At 49.0% G+C, this 23,872-nt stretch overlaps 1 protein-coding gene across 1 annotated transcript in view; it reads left to right on the forward strand.

Annotated features, from left to right (window-relative positions):
- The window catches only part of LOC149435879 (adhesion G protein-coupled receptor B1-like), a 160,108-nt gene that overhangs the window by 116,974 nt on the left and 19,262 nt on the right, over positions 1-23,872 (forward strand). Inside the window, exon 7 of the mRNA XM_089662335.1 lies at positions 15,527-15,593. Within this exon, the coding sequence (XP_089518461.1) occupies positions 15,527-15,593 (67 nt within the window). The remainder of the gene's footprint in view (positions 1-15,526; positions 15,594-23,872) is intronic.

Consider the following 23,872-nt stretch of genomic DNA (forward strand, 5'->3'; position numbering starts at 1 on the left):
CTAGATGGCGCTGCTGAGTATAGGAAATAAGTCCCTCCTGGTGACAGGAGATACAATGGAACACATTCCAGAGAAGGCTGGAGGGACCGTCTGCATTGATGTGCCGGTCTCCTCTGACATTCTCTAGTATAGTGACGTTGGAGGAGATTTACTCAAACCTGAGTCCTCGGAATCTGGTGCATCCGTGCACGGCAGCCAATCAGCTTCTAACACCAGCCTGTCCAATGAAGCTTTGACAATAAATCCTGGAAGCTGATTGGTGACCGCCAGAGAGCGGCGCTATTGCGCTCTGTACTATTACACAGTGAATGCCGGGTGTTGTGGTCGGGGGCGGGGCCATGACAACCCGCACTCACACTATGTCCTCTGTCCTCTGGGGTTCCTTCCACCCGGAACACTGAGGACATCTCTGGTGAGGAGAGAGAACTGCACCTTCCGGGGATTTACAGAGAATGGAAGTCTTCGCCTGGAGTTGGGCACAAAGTAACAATGTATCATACAGGACAGTAACAATGTATCATACAGGACGGTAACAATGTATCATACGGGACGGTAACAATGTATCATACGGGACGGTAACAATGTATCATACGGGACGGTAACAATGTATCATACAGGACGGTAACAATGTATCATACAGGACGGTAACAATGTATCATACAGGACGGTAACAATGTATCATACGGGACGGTAACAATGTATCATACGGGACGGTAACAATGTATCATACGGGACGGTAACAATGTATCATACGGGACGATAACAATGTATTAAATTATATTACAAACTACAGGAGATGACCAGAGACTGCGGACACAGTACAGGAGATGACCAGAGACTGCGGACACAGTACAGGAGATGACCAGAGACTGCAGACACAGTACAGGAGATGATCAGAGACTGCAGACACAGTACAGGAGATGACCAGAGACTGCAGACATAGTACAGGGGATGACCAGAGACTGCGGACACAGTACAGGAGATGACCAGAGACTGCGGACAGTACAGGAGATGACCAGAGACTGCGGACACGGTACAGGAGATGACCGGAGACTGCGGACATAGTACAGGAGATGACCAGAGACTGCGGACACAGTACAGGAGATGACCAGAGACTGCAGACATAGTACAGGAGATGACCAGAGACTGCGGACAGTACAGGAGACGACCAGAGACTGCGGACAGTACAGGAGACGACCAGAGACTGCGGACACGGTACAGGAGACGACCGGAGACTGCGGACACGGTACAGGAGACGACCGGAGACTGCGGACACGGTACAGGAGACGACCGGAGACTGCGGACACGGTACAGGAGACGACCGGAGACTGCGGACACGGTACAGGAGACGACCGGAGACTGCGGACACGGTACAGGAGACGACCGGAGACTGCGGACACGGTACAGGAGACGACCGGAGACTGCGGACACGGTACAGGAGACGACCGGAGACTGCGGACACGGTACAGGAGACGGTCAGAGACTGCGGACACAGTACAGGAGACGACCAGAGACTGCGGACACAGTACAGGAGACGACCAGAGACTGCGGACACAGTACAGGAGACGACCAGAGACTGCGGACACAGTACAGGAGATGTCAGGAATGGACTTGCCAGTAATGGTGGGACTCACCTGCCTTGTGGGCTGCAGTACCAGGGCTGGCCAGCGGGTGCTCCCAGCAATCAGAAACTCAACCCTGCAGCCAGCCAAACACCTGAAGCTGATTATGCAGGTGTATTTAAGTGATGGCCAGACCTGCAGTCTGTGCCTTGGTGTGTGTTTTTCCATGGGCCCTGTATCTTGTAAGCTGCGTTCCTGCCTCTGCCTGACTTGTTGCCGACCCTGCCTGATCCTGACCTCTGCTGACTTCTCCTGTTTTGATCCCTGGCTTGTGACCCCGACCATTCTCTCCGCCTGCTCCTCCTGTACCTACCTGCCCGATAGTTATCGACCCGGCCTGCCTGACTACGTTGTGCTCTATATGTGTATGTACATGTGTATCTGTATCAGTCTAGGTTTGGGTTTGTTTCACCTTGTTGTATGTATTTGTGTTAGCTTGGGGTTTGGTGCACTGCGTTTATGTTTGTATTGTTAGTCTTTAATAAATAATATTGTTTATAACATATCTGAAGTCTGCGTTTCCCTGCGTCAGTCACACACCTCTGGTCACACCCGGGAGCCCTGACATTACACCAAGGCCAATCCTGACCAGAAGTGGCTGCACAGGGAAGCCATCTTGGTTTCTTGATGGGAAGGATGGATCTGGATGAGGTTGTGTATTTATCTCTGCTAGTGTTTGATGACAGGGAGTATGCTTATCAAACTCTGAAGGAGTATCCCCGGGATGAACTGCTAGAATGTATACGGATCGCTCATGTTCTAGTAGATCAGGGCACAGAGTTCTCTGAGGTGCAGCCATTGATTCAGGTTTGTGTAGAGTTGGCTTCATCTGGTACCCCTGAAAGCAGGAATGACTTTTTGCCGCCATTTAGTGCCGACCAGGTAGAGTCCCTGGTGTGGTTATTAGAGGATGATGTGGGTTACTTCTTGGAGCGTTATGCTGCATGTTCACCACAGACACTAAGAGATTGTATAAACGCAGTGCAGTCTTTGGTCAGACAGGCTTTGTGTAAGCTGAGTTTTGTACAACCCATACTGCAGACATGGTCAGACTTGTTGCACCCAGCCTCAGTCAGCTTGCAACGTCATTCCTCCGCTCAAGGCACTCTTCCTGCATCCCCGACAGCACCCCCAGTGACTGCCCAGTATACTCTGCTAACTACCACATACCAGTCCTCTGCTCCCACTCGCTGCACCTATCCTATCTTTGGCCCTGTGGAGAGGTCCTCTGTGGCGGCTGCTCCCTCCTCTGTTCCATCCTCCAGCTCTCCTCTGTCCTCAGCTGCTCCATTCGTTTGCAGACCTGCGTTTACTTGCAGTGCTCCAGTAGTTAAAACCAGAAAAAAGCGAAAATTCTTTCCAACCAGTACCATCCTGCCAGTATCCAATCCGGTGAGCCTGCCGTCTGAGCACCTGCCTTCCTGGTTCAGCCTGGTGCCTCGGCACCCGCACTTCAGCCTGATGTCTGTACCCAGCCTAATGTCTGTTCCCAGCCTGATGAACTGATCCAGCCTGATGATCCTATCACGCCTGATGACCCAGTGCCCGCTGTCGAGCCAGACGATCCAACGCCAGATGACCCGGTGCCCGCTGTCGATCCAGACGACCCAACGCCAGATGACCCGGTGCCCGCTGTCGATCCAGACGATCTGGTACCTGATGACCCGATGCCCGCTGTTGAGCCAGACGATCCGGCGCCAGATGACCCGGTGCCTGCTGTCGAGCTAGACGATCCAATGTCTGACCCAGTGCCCGCGGTCATGCCAGTTGACTCGCAGCCCACTGTCGTGCCTGGTGACTCGGTGCCCACTGCCTTGCCAGATAACGCGGTGCCCACTGTTGAGCCAAATGACCTGATGCCTGATGACCCGATGCCCGCTGTCGATCCAGACGATCCGGTACCTGATGACCCAGTGCCCGCTGTCATGCCTGGTGACCCGATGCCCGCTGTCGAGCCAGACGATCCAATGTCTGACCCAGTGCCCGCGGTCATGCCAGTTGACTCGGAGCCCACTGTCGTGCCTGGTGACTCGGTGCCCACTGCCTTGCCAGATGACGCGGTGCCCGCTGGCGAGCCAAATGACCTGATGCCTGGTGACCCAGTGCCCGCTGTCATACCTGGTGACCCGATGTCCGCTGTCGAGCCAGACGATCCAATGCCTGATGACCCAGTGCCCGCTGTCATGCCTGGTGACCCGATGCCCGCTGTCGAGCCAGATGATCCAGCGCCAGATGACCCGGTGCCTGCTGTCGAGCCAGACGATCCGGTACCTGATGACCCGGTGTCCGCTGTCGTGCCAATTGACTCGCAGCCCACTGTCGTGCCTGGTGACTCGGTGCCCACTGCCTTGCCAGATGACGCGGTGCCCGCTGTCGAGCCAAATGACCTGATGCCTGGTGACCCGATGCCCGCTTTCGAGCCAGACGATCCAATGTCTGACCCAGTGCCCGCGGTCATGCCAGTTGACTTGGAACCCACTGTCGTGCCTGGTGACTCGGTGCCCACTGCCTTGCCAGATGACGCGGTGCCCGCCGCCCCGCCTGGGGGCCCGGAGCCCGCCACCCCACCTGGGGGCCCGGCGCCCGCCGCCCCGCCTGGGGGCCCGGTGCCTGCCACCCCGCCTGGGGGCCCGGTGCCTGCCGTCCCGCCTGGGGGCCCGGTGCCTGCCACCCCGCCTGGGGGCCCGGTGCCTGCCGTCCCGCCTGGGGGCCCTGTGCCTCTGCCCGGAGTCCAGCCCGATGTGCCTCTGCCCGGAGTCCAGCCCGATGTGCCTCTGCCCGGAGTCCAGCCCGATGTGCCTCTGCCCGGAGTCCAGCCCGATGTGCCTCTGCCCGGAGTCCAGCCCGATGTGCCTCTGCCCGGAGTCCAGCCCGATGTGCCTCTGCCCGGAGTCCAGCCCGATGTGCCTCTGCCCGGAGTCCAGCCCGATGTGCCGCTGCCCAGAGTCCTGCCCGATGTGCCAGTCTTTGATATCCCGCCAGTTACCAGACCCGCGCGGTGGAATATTTTGCCCAGCTAGAACTGTTTGGAGCGTCCTGAGGCCGCTCCTTGAGGGGGGGGGTACTGTCAGGAATGGACTTGCCAATAATGGTGGGACTCACCTGCCTTGTGGGCTGCAGTACCAGGGCTGGCCAGCGGGTGCTTTCAGCAATCAGAGACTCAACCCTGCAGTCAGCCAAACACCTGAAGCTGATTACGGAGGTGTATTTAAGGGATGGCCAGACCTGCAGTCTGTGCCTTGGTGTGTGTTTTTCCATGGGCCCCTGTATCTTGTAACCTGCATCCCTGTTCCTGTTTCTGCCTCTGCCTGACTTGTTGCCGACCCGGCCTGATCCTGACCTCTGCTGACTTCTCCTGTTTTGATCCCTGGCTTGTGACCCCGACCATTCTCTCCGCCTGCTCCTCCTGTACCTACCTGCCCGATAGTTATCGACCCGGCCTGCCTGACTACGTTGTGCTCTATATGTGTATGTACCTGTGTATCTGTATCAGTCTAGGTTTGGGTTTGTTTCACCTTGTTGTATGTATTTGTGTTAGCTTGGGGTTTGGTGCACTGCGTTTATGTTTGTATTGTTAGTCTTAATAAATTGTCTGATTTATACCATATCTGAAGCCTGCGTTTCCCTGCGTCAGTCCACACACTTCTGGTCACACCCCCATCCCTGACAGGAGATGACCAGAGACTGCGGACATAGTACAGGAGATGACCAGAGACTGCGGACACAGTACAGGAGATGACCAGAGACTGCGGACATAGTACAGGAGATGACCAGAGACTGCGGACACAGTACAGGAGATGACCAGAGACTGCGGACATAGTACAGGAGATGACCAGAGACTGCGGACATAGTACAGGAGATGACCAGAGACTGCGGACATAGTACAGGAGATGACCAGAGACTGCGGACATAGTACAGGAGATGACCAGAGACTGCGGACATAGTACAGGAGATGACCAGAGACTGCGGACATAGTACAGGAGATGACCAGAGACTGCGGACTTATTATAGGCGATGATCAGAGACCATGTACCTATGATCATGTCTGCAAGGGTTCTGAGGGCCACACAATAAGTTCCGAAGGGCCACATGCGGCCCCTGTGCCATAGGTTGGGTACCAGCAGTGTAAGGACTGACAGAAGACGACTGGATATTCATCAGTGTGGCGTCCTTCATCCTCCTCCATACATCACAGTCTCCATATTGGACAACTGTTGCACGGCGAGCCTCATTTCACCCAATCATCCGCTGATTTGAGCGTGGGGCAGGCGGTGGGGGGGGGGGGCAGGCGTGGGGGGCAGGCAGGGGGGCAGGTGGGGACGGTGGGGGGGGGCAGGGGTGTTCTTCAATGTCAACCAACACCTTTAATGAAAAGCAGAGAATAATATTTAGTTTTGGAGGCGCTCTCGGCCCGCCGCGCCGCCCTGACATTGAGGAATGGCCTCCCCGTGGCGCGCAGTACCGCCGTGTCAAACCTTTCCAGTCGCTCGCCTTACAAATTGCGGAGAACACCTTATTTAGGTGGGAAGAATGGCCGCCATTAATCTTCATACGGGACTTGAGAACGGCGTGAGTGCGAGGATTAATTTATTAGCTGTCTTCAAGGTAGACTGAGCTCTGCTCCGGGAAGGCGAAGGCCAATCATGATTTTGTTAAGATGCTCATTCCTCGGAAAATTACTCGGTTCCGTGTCCTTGGTCGGGGGTTGTGTTCTCTGCATATCTTAACCGACTCTTCCCGGCAGACGGGGTCACAAAAAGGAGGCGTCGGCGTTCATCCCGAGTGCCAGCAATTAAAGTGCCACTTCGGGTTTTACTAACCGGGGAATGGAAAGTATAGAGGACTACACATGTGATATTCTGATTGGACAATGTCTGTGCAGCATCTGTGAGGAGCGCAGGGTCTACTATGGAGGTATGACTACTCTTCAAACTAGGGGTGGACTGACAACTCATGGGGCTCCCCGGCAATAGGGGATCATGGGGCCCCTCTGTCCTCACTCACACTCAAACCACACCCAAAAAAGCCTATGAAAGGTACCAGGGGCATCTCATGGGGCCCCCTACTGACCCTGGGCCCTCAGGCAGTGCCCGAGTTCCCAAATGGTCAGTCCGTCCCTGCTTCAAACCATCAACCACCAAGATGAAGAAATCCTTCTGCATGACCTCCTTTGTGCTGGGCCGGATTTAGACACTGCTCTGCCTAGGCACACTTGAAGGATGAGACCCTTGAATGCCAGTTCCATCATCCATGCCATGTGATTAGTAAAACCTGAGAATGCACCATGGGAGGAGCATGTGGTCTTCTGTGAGGCTATTCTTCAAACAGGCCACCAAAAAGAAGACATTCTTCTACAGGGCCTTCTTTGTGCAGGGCTGGATTTGGATACTGCGCTGCCTAGGCACACTTGAAGAATGAGACCCTTCAAACCATCAACCACCAAGATGAAGAAATCCTTCTGCATGACCTCCTTTGTGCAGGGCTGGATTTGGATACTGCGCTGCCTAGGCACACTTGAAGGATGAGACCCTTGAATGCCAGTTCTACCCCCATGTAAAACCTAAGAATGCACCATAGGAGGAACATGTGGTCTTCTGTGAAGCTACTCTTCAAACAGGCCACCAAAAAGAAGACATTCTTCTACAGGGCCTTCTTTGGGCAGGGACGGATTTGGATACTGTGCTGCCTAGGCACACTTGAAGGATGAGACCCTTGAATGCCAGTCCCATCATCCATGCCATGTGATTAGTAAAACCTGAGACTGCACCATGGGAGGAGCATGTGGTCTTCCATGAGGCTACTCTTCAAACAGACCACCAAAAGGAAGAAATTCTTCCACAAGGCCTTCTTTGCGCAGGGCCGGATTTGGACACTGCGCTGCCTAGGCACACTTAAACGATGAGAGCCTTTTATACAAGTGATGATGTCATCTTTACTTTACAATGGAATATCTAGGTTTGCACAGGTGGTGCACACAAAGTAGATTGATGTCCTTAACGAATATATAAACATTTTTGTGCCCGGGGGTCCAGCTTTACAAAAATACAAAAAAGAAAAAGTTATTTTGTGTTCCAGATATTATCATCCTTGAAGTGTGAGCAGGTCGTCCTTGTCATCTGCCCCGCCATACTTGCGCTCGTCCTTCGCTGTCAGAGCTCGGGAGGGGGCGACAGTCTGGATGACACCATCGTGTTCGCTGCCCAGACATCTGTCAGTGCAATATTGGTTTTGGTCCCCGAAGCAGAAACAATTGACCAAGGTCAGCTATGGGGGATCTCATTGGCATTCAGGCGGCGAAGAGCGTCCACTTGGCACGGCGATGGAAAACCTTTCATCTCCATGCCAGGGATTGGCAGAGCGGTGATTTCCCTGTCAGGCTGTCTCAGGTTATGCGTTGTGTTCACCACCAACCAACCCCCAACTGTCTTCTTACAGCCGCAAGCAGCGACCGGCCTACCACCGCCATGTATGGAGAAGAGCTTTGCTGTTCTGGTTAGGGGGAGGTGGGGGAGGGGGGGTGGATTTTTGGAAATGCTAATCAAGAACATTCTGTCCCTTTTATATAACCGTATGAGGTACAGAACTCTAACTAATCCCCTAAATTTCAAAAAACCCATTAATATGACTTCCAAAAATAACATGTCTACAAAAATACATTTTCCATTGTAAACCAACGTTTTTCACGGATCTTTTAGGTTACTTTCAGGTGCAGTAAAGCAAGGATGCTGCAACCTCGGTAGTATATTAATGTGCTTTTACTAGATAATAATGCTGCAGATACAAACTATATACAATGGTAGGAAAACAATACAAGACATACGGAGTGCTACAGCAATGCACGCGCCACACATGCGCAGGCTACCTAACCTCAGAAGAAATAGAGCCTTGGCAACAGTCTGCATGTGATGGCCAAACACCGAAAAGCTTGGGTTGGAGTTTGTGATTTCCATAACAACACGACTCAAGTGGTTGCAGGTAACTGGGTTCCCTTGTAGTGTAGATTTTCTTAATCTTCTCCTTAGGTCTTATAAAGTCCCCTCTGGCACACACCTTCTTTTGTGTTGTGGGGCTTTCTTCCTTCTTCACAGGTCTTCTCAGTGTTGTGGAGCCCCCTTCCTTTTACACAAGGCTTCTCATTGGTATAGAGCCTCCTTCCTTCTACCCAGGTCTTCTTCTTCTTATGGAGTCTCTTCCTTCTACCCAGGTCTTTATGGTGTTATGGAGCCTCATTTCTTCTACCCAGGTATTCTTCTTCCTATAGCGCCTTCTTCCTTCTACCCAGGTCTTCTTGTTATGGAGCCCTTCCTGGCACAGATGTTCCTTAGTGTTATTGAGCCCCTTTCCATCTCCCCGGTCTACTTCTTAGGGGGCCTCCTCCCTTGTACCCAGGTCTTCTTTTTTATAGAGCATCTTCCTTCTACCCAGTTCTTCTTCTTCTTTTTCTGCCTCCTCGCTTGTACTCAGGTCTTCTTCTTCTTATGGAGCCTCCTTCCTTCTACCCAGGTCATCTTCTTCTTCAGCCTCCTTCCTTCTACCCAGGTATTCTTCTTCTTATGGAGTCTCTTCCTTCTACCCAGGTCTTTATGGTGTTATGGAGCCTCATTTCTTCTACCTAGGTATTCTTCTTCCTATGGAGCCTTCTTCCTTCTATACAGGTCTTCTTCTTCTTATGGAGCCTCCTCCCTTCTACCCAAGTCTTCTTCTTCTTATGGAACCTCATTCCTTATACCCAGGTCTTTGTAGTGTTATGGAGCCTCATTTCTTCTGCCCAGGTCTTCTTCTTTATATGGAGCCTCCCTCCTTATACCCAGGTCTTTATGGTGTTATAGAGCCTCATGTCTTCTACCCAGGTCTTCTTCTTCTTATGGAGTCTTTTCCTTCTATCGAGGTCTTTATGGTGTTATGAAGCCTCATTTCTTCTTCTCAGGTCTTCTTCTTGCTATGGAGCCTCCTTCCTTTTACCCAGGTCTTCTTCTTGTTATGGAGCCTCCTCCCTTCTACACAGGTCTTCTTATTATTATCAAGCCTCCTTCCTTCTACCCAGGTCTTTATGATGTTATGGAGCCTCATTTTGTCTACCTAGGTCTTCTTATTCCTATAGAGCCTCCTCCCTTCTACCCAGGCCTTCTTCTTCTTATGGAGCCTCCTCCCTTCTATGCAGGTCTTCTTTTTCTTCTTATGGAGCCTCTTCCTTCTACTAAGGTCTTTATGATGTTATGGAGCCTTGTTTCTTCTACCTAGGTCTTCTTCTTCCTATGGAGCCTCTTCCCTTCTACACAGTTCTTCTTCATCCTATGGAGCCTCCTCCCTTCTACCCAGGTCTTCCTTTTCTTATGGAACCTTCTTCCTTCTACCCAGGTCTTCTTCTTCTTCTTATGGAGTCTCTTTCTTCTACCCAGGTGTTTATGGTGTTATGGAGCCTCATTTCTTCTACCTAAGTCTTCTTCTTCCTATGGAGCCTCCTTCCTTATACTTACCTGCTTTGTAATGGTTTTGCACAGAGCAACCCTGGTCCTTCGCTTTTGGGGTCCCCCCACCGACACTCCCTGCTCCCCCCTATCACTAAAGTACATGTCACAGTCCACATTCAGCCCTTTATTAATATCAAATAAAATATATGTGAACATTTTGGTTTTACTTCATACCTGACACCTTGTATCTGAAGTGACCGTTCATCACAAAATGCATCATTGGTGTTATCTCAAAATTCTTTGTACAATGAAAGAAACACGTTCCAGATTTCTCTTCCAAAAACTTGAACTAGAGAGTTGAACTAACCTCTCTCAATCAACATTACCTGTTTTTAATCCCTATGCTGCTAACATTAGTAAATAGGAAAGTACAGTATATTATATTGACTTCTTTTTTTTTTTACATTTCTTCAGTTACTTCCTGGTTTCTGGCCTAGGCTAGTGATGTCATACATCCCAGGAGTCTTCAAGAGGGAAAGAAGGGCTTTTTCAGCTAATCACACCCTCCTGACTGTATGCCCCAGCTAAGGGCAGATGGGTTCCAGGAAGTAAATGCTACATGAATCATCTGCCCTTACGCAACCATGACCATGGCTGGAAATGCTAAGAAGGGATTTTGCAAAGTGATTTCTCAGCAAAATAAAGAATGGAGACATGGATGGATGGAGACATGGATGGATGGGGGAGCTTGCTTTGAATACTACAAGTGAAGCATTTCCACTTTAAAGTTCCAGAAAGCTTGGGTCCTTTTCTTCTTTGAACCTTCTCAAGTGGCCCTCGATGTGCCTCTCTGCACCATCACCCTCTGAGCATAGGGTGCTATGGTGACCAGGGGCGGACTGACCATTCGATCACTTGGGCACTGCCCGAGGGCCCGGGGTCATTAGGGGGCCCCATGAAATGCCCCGGTACCTTTTTTATAGGCTTTTTTGGGTGTGCTTTGAGTGTGGGCAAGGACACAGGGGCCCCATGATCCCCTATTGCCCGGGGGCCCCATGAGTTGTCAGTCCGCCCCTGATGGTGACAACTACTTTACGCGGGTGGGTCCACAATGCTGTTCACTCACAGCATGTTCCCAGTCTTCCAAGTTGAATGACACCGATCGTCATCCAACCCAGAATACTGAGGACATCTTGGGGTGGAGAAGAGGTAAAGCGGGTGACCTCACTGAAGAGGAGGCAAGTAGTGCTGCCAGAGCTGGCTTTTTTGTTTTTACCCCTTTTAGGGGGGAGGGAATTTTTTTAAATACCTGGAGGCTGGGCTTTGGTCTCTGATGAAGGGTGTCTTAATAACACTGAAATGTGTCGGCTCGTCTCTGAAAAGTCTGATTCATGAAAAAATATGTTTGGAATTTGGCCATTGACTTGATATTCTCTGACCTCCAAATTGCACATTTTTACTGCTATAAGTTCCTTACTATCTTGTAAGCTGTATAAGCAGGTCTTTTTTTCAGTGGGAACCAGGGGCGGACTGACAATTCATGGGGCCCCCCGGCAATAGGGGATCATTGGGCCCCTGTATCCTCACCGACACTCAAACCACACCCAAAAAAGCCTATGAAAGGTACTAGGGGCATCTCATGGGGCCCCCTACGGACCCTGGGCCCTAGTGTACGAATGGTCAGTCCGCCCCTGGTGGGAACGCGGGGGAACACAGTTCCGGCACCTTCAGCACTGGGTGTGTGTAATGGCAAGGGGTGCTGGGGTGTGCTGGAGAGTCTAATGATGTTGGCTGCTGAGGGATCTATTACTGATGGAAAATATTTATTTTTGTGGAAGGCAGTCTATTGTTGCCGGTGGGGGATCTATTGTTGCCGGGGATGGGTTTTATGTTGTTGGGTGGTCAGTTGTTGCTAGGAAGGATCTATTGTTGCTGGAGAGGTATTTTGTTCTGGCGGGGGTCTATTGTTGGTGGGAAGGTCTACTGTTGCTGGGGGGATCTATTGTTGCTGGAGAGGTATTTTGTTCTGGAGGGGGTCTATTGTTGGTGGGAAGGTCTACTGTTGCTGGGGGGATCTATTGTTGCCGGGGATGGGTTTTATGTTTCTGGGTGGTCAGTTGTTGCTAGGAAGGATCTATTGTTGCTGGAGAGGTATTTTGTTCCTGCACCTATTCTGAGAAAAAAAGCCCTGCATATAGGGGGTATTGTTGACCAGGGCCATCTTAATGAATGGGCACCCCTGGGCAATGTCCAGGGCCCCCAAGTGATGGGGCCCCATGATAACCTTGCATTACATCATATTTTCCGGCTGTCCCGGATTTGCTGGGACAGTCATGCTTTTTATTAAGCTGTCCCGGGTTCCCCGTGTCCCAGGCAGCGTACTGTGCACTCCTGATGCTGTATTGTGCCCTCCCGATCCCCCCTCCCTGTACTGAGCCCTTCTGTCTCCCCCCATACTCTACCCTTGTTTATTCTTCGACTTATGACATGTTTTCTTATTGTTTAAAATCGATTTGTATAGAAAGTACAAATAAATATGTTTCATTCTGTTAGCTATCTATAATTCGTGAGAGGAGGTCTGTAAAGTGGGACAGGCTGGTAGGGGCATTGCTTTGCCCAGGGGCCCATGATGCTATTAACCCCCCTGGCGGTATTCCTGAGTGTAGCTCGGGGTAAAGTTTCAGTACCAGAAGCGGTAACCCCCCCCCTGAGCTACACTCAGGAATACCCTGCGGCGTTGCTCCAGGATCTGTTCTTCTCTTACCTTGTCCTGCACTCCCGCGATGTCCCTCCTGCAGTGTCCCCGGTCATCTCCTCCGGCTGATGCCGGCATCTGTCTTCCGGGTTCCGTTCCCTGTGAGCGTCGGGACGTACGGGGGACGGAACTGGCGGGAAAATCAAAAATGTGAAAAAGTGACATTCACTAAATACACTAAAATCACATCGTATAACATTCCTGTATCAAACCATTTCACATACACTGTGTCCCCACTGCTTTGTCCGGCGCCCTGCCTGCATTTTTACCGCCCTTTCTGCCTGGAAACTGAGAAACGTCCATGGCGTCCAAAAAGCGTCCCTTTAGGTCAGACGCGGTTTTAGAGCGGCTAGAGAACAGCGATAGTAAATCAGAACCACTTGCAGAATTGAGTGATAATGATTGGTGGGGAAATTCCTCATCAGACACTGAAAACGATTCTGCGACTGAGCTCAGCGATGGGCCAACTTGGCGCTATATTTCACATTTCAGTGTTTTTGGTGATTATATTATTGAATTACATTTATTATTATTATATTATTATTTTTTATGAATATTAAATTATAATTTATGATTTCGTGTTTCACATTTTATCCTCCCCGGGATGTTTACTAGACTCTTGTGGGACAGATTTCAGTGAATTATTCCTAAAAAGTACAGGCCTGGAATAAAAAAAACTACATATTTCCATGCAAAAAAATGTACCGCTTTGAGCACAGAAATCCTGACATAATCAGACCGCTAGGGAGGTTAAAGGATTCTTCTGTTATTATGTGAATTTGTGTATTTTTCTTCTGTTTGGTGGGAATGTACAGTATAAGGGGTACCAACACACTTGTCTTCATTCCCCTGGGAGTGGCGGATGTATAATCACTTCTTATAATAAAGGAGGCTTCCGGATTCCACCATAAATCCCCTTCTATTACCCCCCCCCCCTCACCTCCCATCTGGGGGACACAAAGGTGGGGAAGAGGCCCTTGTCCCTCAAAATTGGGATAAGGAGGGTGGAGGGGGTGGGGTGTCTGCTTGCCCCATGGCCTGGTATGGTACAGGAGGGGGGCAGGGGACACATTCTCACCGCCCTTCTTTTCCTGACTACCCAGGCTGCATGTCTTGATACGGGTCTGGTTGTCATTGGATACACAGAATATAAGCGATGGGCGAACTTGGCGCTCTATTTCACATTTCAGTGTTTTTGGTTTGATTATATTATTGAATTACATTTATTATTATTATATTATTATTTTTTATTAAATTATAATTTATGATTTTGTGTTTCAAATTGTATCCTCCCCGGGATGTTTACTAGACTCTTGTCCGGTTATCATTGAGTGATAATGATTGGTGGGGGAAATTCCTCATCAGACACTGAAAACGATTCTGCGACTGAGCTCAGCGATGGGCCAACTTGGCGCTCTATTTCACATTTCAGTGTTTTTGGTTTGATTATATTATTGGATTACATTTATTATTATTATATTATTATTTTTTATGATTATTTATTAAATTATAATTTATGATTTCGTGTTTCACATTTTATCCTCCCCGGGATGTTTACTAGACTCTTAAATGTAAAAGATATAGTGAGCGCTTCTTGTATAACGGTAAAGATAAGCAGCTAAAAGCACTGAAAGGAGATCACAGCAGCCTCAAGTAAAAGTAGATAAATAAAGTGCAGCACTAAAAATAAGCAGAAAATTCGATCTAGAAAATTCAATCTAAAAAGTTCATTCTGAAATTGGTTATCAAAAGTTCATTTAATCAACGATATAGTAGATTGGACACAGCTTATGAGAAATCCGGAACAAATGGCAGAAATGCGCACTCACCGACCGCGCATAGGAAATGCGCATGTGTATATTAAATTCCACAGAGTATCGATCTCCCTCAGGAAGGGGTGTTCTCAAGCGTTGGTCAGCTGGGCTCACAGAACCTCCTAAGGATCGGGATGGATCGGCCGGATAAAGACTCCAGGTGAAGGCTTCCCTCCTCTGGATGAAGTTGGAAGCGGTGTCTGCTGACCCCAGCGAGGCAGCTAGAAAGAGAGTGACTCTATACGGAGAGGTCAGGAGTTGGCCGGCGGACCCTCACCATTCCTTCCATTGGGAACCCCTGAGACAAGGCGCGCACTCACTCTCTTTCTAGCTGCCTCGCTGGGGTCAGCAGACACCGCTTCCAACTTCATCCAGAGGAGGGAAGCCTTCACCTGGAGTCTTTATCCGGCCGATCCATCCCGATCCTTAGGAGGTTCTGTGAGCCCAGCTGACCAACGCTTGAGAACACCCCTTCCTGAGGGAGATCGATATTCTGTGGAATTTAATATACACATGCGCATTTCCTATGCGCGGTCGGTGAGTGCGCATTTCTGCCATTTGTTCCGGATTTCTCATAAGCTGTGTCCAATCTACTATATCGTTGATTAAATGAACTTTTTACTAGACTCTTGTTCGGACAGATTTCAGGGAGTTATTCCTAAAAATTACAGGCCTGCAATAAAAAAAATACATATTTCAATGCAAAAAAATGTACCGCTTTGAGCACAGAAATCGTGACATCATCAGACCGCTAGGGAGGTTAAGAGGCCCTATTGTTGACTAATGTCCAGTAATGTGAGGCTCGTATGATACAAATCAGAACACAAACGTATTTGCTGACCGTTTTCTGTCTTCTAGGCTGCGTAATGTAAGGTGGAGGTCCATGCTATGGATTAAGCTGAACTGATTGCTTGTCTCTTGCAGCTGCTGGCTGTCTCTGGAAGGAGGACTGCTCTACGCCTTCGTCGGACCGGCTGCCGCTGTTGTTTTGGTATTTTGTTTGATGAATCATAATTATACTTTTTTTTTTTTTTTTAATTCCTTGAACATTTTGTCTTTCATTCTGATTCATTGAGAATTGTCTTTTTTGGAATACGGATTTGTCACGGTGGTGGCTCTCCTCGGAATCCGGCGAGGCTCAGCCTCCTAAACAACTAGGGGATTAATGATCTCACAGAACGCTAATCCTGCATTCTAAATCGCCGCCAATAATGATTTAGGGATTATGAATTCCGCTACCCGGCACCATAATCCGTATTTCTTAGAATAACAGTTTAACTTTCTGCAAGTTTAGTATCGGCACGGCGGAGGGCAGACGCCGCTCTTAGCTGTTCCTCTCAGTCCACCTCCTGGGGGTTACAATGAATTACTGCTACTTATATAACGATGTGGAATAGTGATGTCACCCACTGACAGCCACACACAGGTTTATTCTTTCTTTTTCCCGTTAGCATTGGAAAAAAAAATCACATCTGGTGTCTGATTGGTGGTTATGGGCACCATGGCCTTTGTCCTCCTCTATTGTACATACAAGTACTAATAGCAAAGCATGGCCACTGTGACTGATGGGCGGCATTGTTTCCATGACACCAGGAGTGACAATCATGTGAAAAAGTAAGCACACCCCATGAAAAGGGTTAATTTTGTCAACATATTTGAACTGGCGAGCCTTTGGTCTCCATTTGCCTACCGATCAGGGGCGGACTGACAACTCATGGGGCCTCCGGGCAATAGGGGATCATGGGGCCCGTGTCCTCGCCCACACTCAAACCATACCCAAAAAAGCCTATGAAAGGTACCAGGGGCATCTCATGGGGCCCCCTACTGACCCGGGGCCCTCGGGCAATGCCCGAGTTCCCAAATGGTCAGTCCACCCCTGCTACCGATATACGTAGAGAATTTACACAAGTAAAACATAAAGAACACATAGTTAGTCTGGCTGAAAAAAGACAAAAGTCCATCCAGTTCAACCATTAACCCCTTGGCGCCGGCGCCTCCTGGCCCTTTAAGGGTTTCAGAAGCCGGAAGGCGGGGCGGGGTTTAGGGTCATGTGACCACCCTGACATGCCGTCACGGCGATCACATGATCGGGAAAGGTCCCGATCGAAAGAGGAGACCGGGACGTTTCCGTGAGTATCGGACATGTGTGCTCGGAGCGTGCAGGGAGTGTGCAGGGCGCGTGCAGGGAGTGTGCAGGGCGCGTTCAGGGAGAGTGCAGGGCGCGTGCAGGGCGCGTGCAGGGAGTGTGCAGGGAGTGCACAGGGCACGCGCTCTCCGCACATATGTCTTTTTTTAATAGAACTGAAATGTGCGGCCGCTCGGCGTCTATACCCAGACACCAGGAGGCCGCACATTTGCGTTCGGCCGGCACAAAGAAGTTAAATTAAAAAAAAAAAAGTTATAATCCTCCACCCACAGTGGATCCAGAGGAAGGCAAAAACCCAGCAAAGCACGATCCAATCTGCTCCTGCAGGCGAAAAAATTCCTTCCTGACCCCCCGAGAGGCAATCGGATATTCCCTGGATCAACTTTCCCTATAAATGTTATATCCAGTTATATTCTGTGTATCCAAGAAAGAATCCAGGACTTTCCTACAGCAATCCACTGAGCTGGCCACACCCAACCCTGGAGGGAGACTATTCCACATTCTCACAGCTCTTACTGTGAAGAAACCTTTCCGTGTTTGGAGATGACATTTCTTTTCCTTCACGTGCCTTGTAAATCCATTTTTCAATGAAAATATCAATAGGTGTAATGATGTGCAGTGGAAAAAGTAAGTACACCCTTGGCCTCAAAAGTCGGTATTGTCTCCTTTAGCAGAAATTACTTCTTGTAGGCATTTCCCATAACCGCTAACCAGCCCGAGGGGTAGTTGCAGAGTGGTGCAGGGACAGTAATCACACAGAGGCCCAGAGTGCAGTAACCAATGTATTGAGGGACAACAGCCCGGCGGGGAGCTCACCCGACCATGAACGTACGGTCAATGCAGTGGAGAGTCAGCAGTCAGCTGAAGGCAGCGCTTGCCAAGGGAGGTGGAGTGTGGCCTGGTTGGTCCTACCCAATAGAGAGCTTGCGGAAGGGCAAATGTAGGCCTTGAGCTTTCCCTACTATTTTGGAACCTCTCCCTACTGCTAGAGCTGTCCATGACAGGTGGGTATGCTCTCCCTACCGCTAGACCTGTCCATGATAGGTGGGTATGCTCTCCTTACTGCTAGAGCTGTCCATGACAGGTGGGTATGCTCTCCTTACTGCTAGAGCTGTCCATGACAGATGGGTATGCTCTCCCTACTGCTAGACCTGTCCATGACAGATGGGTATGCTCTCCTTACTGCTAGAGCTGTCCATGACAGATGGGTATGCTCTCCTTACTGCTAGAGCTGTCCATGACAGATGGGTATGCTCTCCCTACTGCTAGACCTGTCCATGACAGATGGGTATGCTCTCCCTACTGCTAGACCTGTCCATGACAGATGGGTATGCTCTCCCTACTGCTAGACCTGTCCATGACAGATGGGTATGCTCTCCTTACTGCTAGAGCTATCCATGACAGATGGGTATTCTCTCCCTACTGCTAGAGCTATCCATGACAGATGGGTATTCTCTCCCTACTGCTAGAGCTGTCCATGACAGGTGGGTATGCTCTCCTTACTGCTAGACCTGTCCATGACAGATGGGTATGCTCTCCTTACTGCTAGACCTGTCCATGACAGGTGGGTATGCTCTCCTTACTGCTAGAGCTGTCCATGACAGGTGGGTATGCTCTCCCTACCGCTAGACCTGTCCATGACAGATGGGTATGCTCTCCCTGCCGCTAGACCTGTCCATGACAAGTGGGTATGCTCTCCCTACCGCTAGAGCTGTCCATGACAGGTGGGTATGCTCTCCTTACTGCTAGACCTGTCCATGACAGATGGGTATGCTCTCCTTACTGCTAGACCTGTCCATGACAGGTGGGTATGCTCTCCTTACTGCTAGAGCTGTCCATGACAGGTGGGTATGCTCTCCCTACCGCTAGACCTGTCCATGACAGATGGGTATGCTCTCCCTGCCGCTAGACCTGTCCATGACAAGTGGGTATGCTCTCCCTACCGCTAGACCTGTCCATGACAGATGGGTATGCTCTCCCTACTGCTAGACCTGTCCATGACAGGTGGGTATGCTCTCCCTACCGCTAGACCTGTCCATGACAGATGGGTATGCTCTCCCTACTGCTAGACCTGTCCATGACAGGTGGGTATGCTCTCCCTACCGCTAGACCTGTCCATGACAGGTGGGTATGCTCTCCCTACTGCTAGACCTGTCCATGACAGGTGGGTATGCTCTCCCTACCGCTAGAGCTGTCCATGACAGGTGGGTATGCTCTCCCTATACTAACCACTTCACATATGGGCAGCACAGTGGCTAAATGGTTAGCACTTCCGCCTGGCAGTACTCGGGTTGTTGGTTCAAATCCCAACCATGGCACCACCTGCCTGGAGTTTGCATGTTCTCACTGTGCCTGCGTGGGTTTCCTCCAGGTACTTTGGTTTCCTGCCACACTCCAAAGACATGTTGGTAGGTTAATTGGCTCCTGTCTAAATTGTCCCTAGTATGTGTATGTATGAATGTGAGTTAGGGACCTTAGATTGTACACTCCTCGGGGGCGGGGACTGATGGGAATGTACAATATATATGTAAAGCGCTGTGTAAATTGACGGCGCTATATAAGTACCTGAAATAAATAAATAAAAAATAAATGTGCGCACCAAAACCTGGGGCAAGGATTTAAAAAGACACTGCGTGACCCAAGATGGCTGCCAGGGTCACCTGGATGCAGCGTAGCCAATTGGAACACCGCTTCTGGGAACATGGAAGCCATAGAGCAACTGAGTTTTCCTCCAGCTGCAGTAGCGCTCCGTACAAGCGCCACCTACAGTGGAGAAAATAGACTGCAACTGCCTACAAGCCTCAGATTTGTGACCACTCCTGCCTGGTTTGTGGGTTTCCTTGCATGAACTGCCCATTACAAATCACCCCACAACGTTCCAATGGGCTTCAAATCTAGGCTTTGACTAGGCCGGCCTCTCTTTAGTCTGTTCTGAGCCATTCTTGGGTGGGTTTGCTAGGATGCTGTGGATCACTATCAAATTAAAAGCTCCATTTCAGCTTAACATTCGTACAGATAGCTGCACATTTTAATGGCGCACACATTGTTTCCATGACTACGAGCTACTTAGGTCCTAAAGCAGCAAAGCAACACCAAACCATTACTGTTCCACCACCATGCTTCACAATTGGTATTAGGTTCTGCAAAAATGCAGTCTTTGGTTGGTTTGGTTGATTTGATGACTTCGAGCTACTTAGGTCCTAAAGCAGCAAAAGCAACACCAAACCATTACTATTCCACCACCATACTTCACAATTGGTATTAGGTTCTGCAAAAATGCAGTCTTTGGTTGGGGTTGGTTTGGTTTGGTTGATTCGATGACTTTGACCTACTTAGGTCCTAAAGCAACACCAAACCATTACTATTCCACCAACATACTTCACAATTGGTATTAGGTTCTCCAAAAATGAAGTCTTTGATTGGGGCCAAACATGTTTACTGTTTCTGTGGCAAAGCAAGTCTTGACTCATTAGTCCACAGCACATTGTTCCATAAGATCTGGTCTTTGCTTGTATGTTCAATGGCTTAATTGTTCCTTTTTGGACAGAAAAGGCTTCTCTCTGGCACATCACCTATCCAGGGAGCCTCCTGGCCTGTCTAGGGGGTCTCTGATCCTGGGAGGCAGGGCGGAATTTAGGATCATGTGACCACCGTGATTGACTGTCGCATGATGGGAAGCCTCCAATCGCATGTAGTGATCAGGAGCTTTCGATTAGGCGCCAGTAACTATCCCGGGAGTGCACACTCTCAGCACAGGTTTGCTTACATTTTGGTACGCATGTATGTGGCCTCCCGGCATCAAGGCCCATCTGCCAGGAGGCTAAATTGGTGCAATCTCTTTATGATTGTAGATACGGGAACTTTGACATCATCTCTCCTCAGCGTTACCCATAGATCCAGCAGTGACATGTTGGGACTTCTTTTAGCATCAGTCAGCTCTTGGGTTGAATTTACTAGGCAGTCCAATCCTGGACAAGTTAGCAGCTGTTTGAAATGTTCACCAGACTCGTAGGCTTCCACCACTTTCTTGGAGAACTCCATTGACCTTGACAACGTACATGTCAACAGCAAAGAGAACACCAGACCCCAGATAGCCGATATTTACATAGGATGGGTTCCACCTGCATACTCCCTAAGGAGGTTCTAGTCATTGGTATCTAATCTGGAACAGGGGCGGACTGACCATTTGGAAACTCGGGCACTGCCCGAGGGCCCGGGGTCAGTAGGGGGCCCCATGAGATGCCCCTGGTACCTTTTTCATAGGCTTTTTTGAGTTTGGGCAAGGACATAGGGACCCCATGATCCCCTGGGGTCAGTAGGGGGCCCAATGAGATGCCCCTGGTACCTTTTTCATAGGCTTTTTTGAGTTTGGGCAAGGACACAGGGGCCCTATGATCCCCTATTGCCCGGGGGCCCCATGAGTTGTCACTCCTCCCCTGATCTGGAACACTCAGTTCTAGGATCTGGAGAGGTGGTCAATGTAGAGGGTGTACATACTTTTTCTATCTGCATTTTTGTTCACTTAGTTTGGGAGAATGAACACCATGCCAGTTTTATGTGTCGTTTGGTTAAGTATATCCTCGTCTGTAGGCACCATAGAAATGAAGATCTAATGTTTGCCGGTTCAAATATGTTCAAAAAAGTCAACGATCTCCCATGGGGTGTACTTTTTTTTTTCACTTCAAGAGTAATATAGAATCATGGTGATAGCAAGAGTAATAGGAGGATAGTAGTGACATCACAAGTAATATAGAAGGAATAATGGTGATACATTGGGTAACATACTAAAAAAAATTGGTTACATTGGGAGTAACATCAGAAGTAACCTAGGTGACGTGGGGGAATAATTAGTACAATAGCAGGAAGAGATCAGGATTACATTAGGAGTAACATAGGAGGATTAATGGTTCTCCTATGTTACTCCTGGTGTAACGTGTGATCTCATAGTGGTGGCATTTGGAGTAGCCCAAGAGGAATAGTAGAGACTTTCGGGAGTAACATAGAATAGTGTTGACCAGGGGCAGACTGACCATTTGAGCACTCGGACACTGCCCAAGGGCCCGGGGTTAGAAGGGGGCCCCATAAAATGCCCCTGGTACCTTTTTATAGGCTTTTTTGGGTGTGTTTTGAGTGTGGATAAGGACACAGGGGCCCCATGATCCCCAATTGCCCGGGGGCCCCATGAGTTGTCAGTCCGCCCCTGGTGTTGACATTAGGAGTAATACAGGATATTAATTAGGACTTTCGAGAGTAACATAGATGGAATAGAGGTGACATTAAGAGTAATATTGAAGGAATAATATGGACACCAGGAGTAACATAGGAGGGATAGTGGTGACATCACAAGTAACATGGGAGGAATAATGAAGACACCAGGAGTAACATAGAGGGATAGTGGTGACATCACAAGTAACATGGGAGGAATAATGAAGTCATCAGGAGTAACATAGAGGGATAGTGTTGACATTAGGAGTAATACAAGAGAACAATTAGGACTCTCATGGGTAACGTAGGACGATTAGAGGTAACATAAGAGGATTAGTGGTTCTCCTATGTTACTCCTGATGTAACTCGTGATCTCATAGTGGTGGCATTTGGTGTAGCCCAAGAGGAATAGTAGAGACTTTCGGGAGGAACATAAACTAGTGTTGATATTAGGAGTAATACAGAGGAATAATTAGGACTTTCGAGAGCAACATAGATGGAATAGAGGTGACATTAAGAGTAATATTGAAGGAATAATATGGACACCAGGAGTAACATAGGAGGGATAGTGGTGACATCACAAGTAACATGGGAGGAATAATGAAGACACCAGGAGTAACATAGAGGGATAGTGTTGACTTTAGGGGTAATAGGAGAATAATTAGGTCTCTCATGTGTAATGTAGGTCGAATAGAGGTAACATTGGGAGTAACATAGGAGGAATAGTGGTGACATCGGGAGTAACATGGATAGAATAATAGGGAAATTACAGGTAACATAAGAGAGATAATGATGACATCAGGAATAACATAAGAGGAACGTTGAAGACATCAGGAGTAACATAGGCGATAGTGATGACATCAGGAGTAACATAGGCGATAGTGATGACATCAGGAGTAACATAGGCGATAGTGATGACATCAGGAGTAACATAGGCGATAGTGATGACATCAGGAGTAACATAGGACACAGTGACGACATCAGGAGTAACATAGGCGATAGTGACGACATCAGGAGTAACATAAGGGATAGTGATGACATCAGGAGTAACATAGGGGATAGTGATGACATCAGGAGTAACATAGGCGATAGTGATGGCATCAGGAATACCTTAGGAGATAGTGATGACATCAGGAGTAACATAGGCGATAGTGACGACATCAGGAGTAACATAGGCGATAGTGATGACATCAGGAGTAACATAGGCGATAGTGATGACATCAGGAGTAACATAGGCGATAGTGACGACATCAGGAGTAACATAGGCGATAGTGATGGCATCAGGAATACCTTAGGAGATAGTGATGACATCAGGAGTAACATAGGCGATAGTGACGACATCAGGAGTAACATAGGCGATAGTGATGACATCAGGAGTAACATAGGCGATAGTGATGACATCAGGAGTAACATAGGCGATAGTGATGACATCAGGAGTAACATATGGGATAGTGATGGCATCAGGAATACCTTAGGAGATAGTGACGACATCAGGAGTAATATAGGAGATTGCGACGATGACATCAGGAATAACATAGGGGATAGTGATGACATCAGGAGTAACATAGGGGATAGTGATGACATCGGGAGTAACATATGGAATAGTGATGGCATCAGGAATACCTTAGGAGATAGTGATGACATCAAAAGTAATATAGGAGATAGTGATGAATTTAGAATTAACATAGGGGATTGTGATGACATCAGGAGTAACATAGGGGATTGTGATGACATCAGGAGTAACATAGGGGATTGTGATGACATCAGGAGTAACATAGGGGATTGTGATGACATCAGGAGTAATATAGGAGATAGCGACGATGACATCAGGAGTACCATAGGGGATAATGATGACATCAGGGGTGACATAGGGGATAGTGATGACATCAGGGGTTTCATAGAGGATAGTGATGACATCA

This window comes from Staurois parvus, unplaced genomic scaffold, assembly GCF_062004578.1.
Source record: "Staurois parvus isolate SC_StPar_1 unplaced genomic scaffold, SC_StPar_1.0 ptg001456l, whole genome shotgun sequence".
In the NCBI taxonomy this organism is placed as follows: Eukaryota; Metazoa; Chordata; class Amphibia; order Anura; family Ranidae; genus Staurois; species Staurois parvus.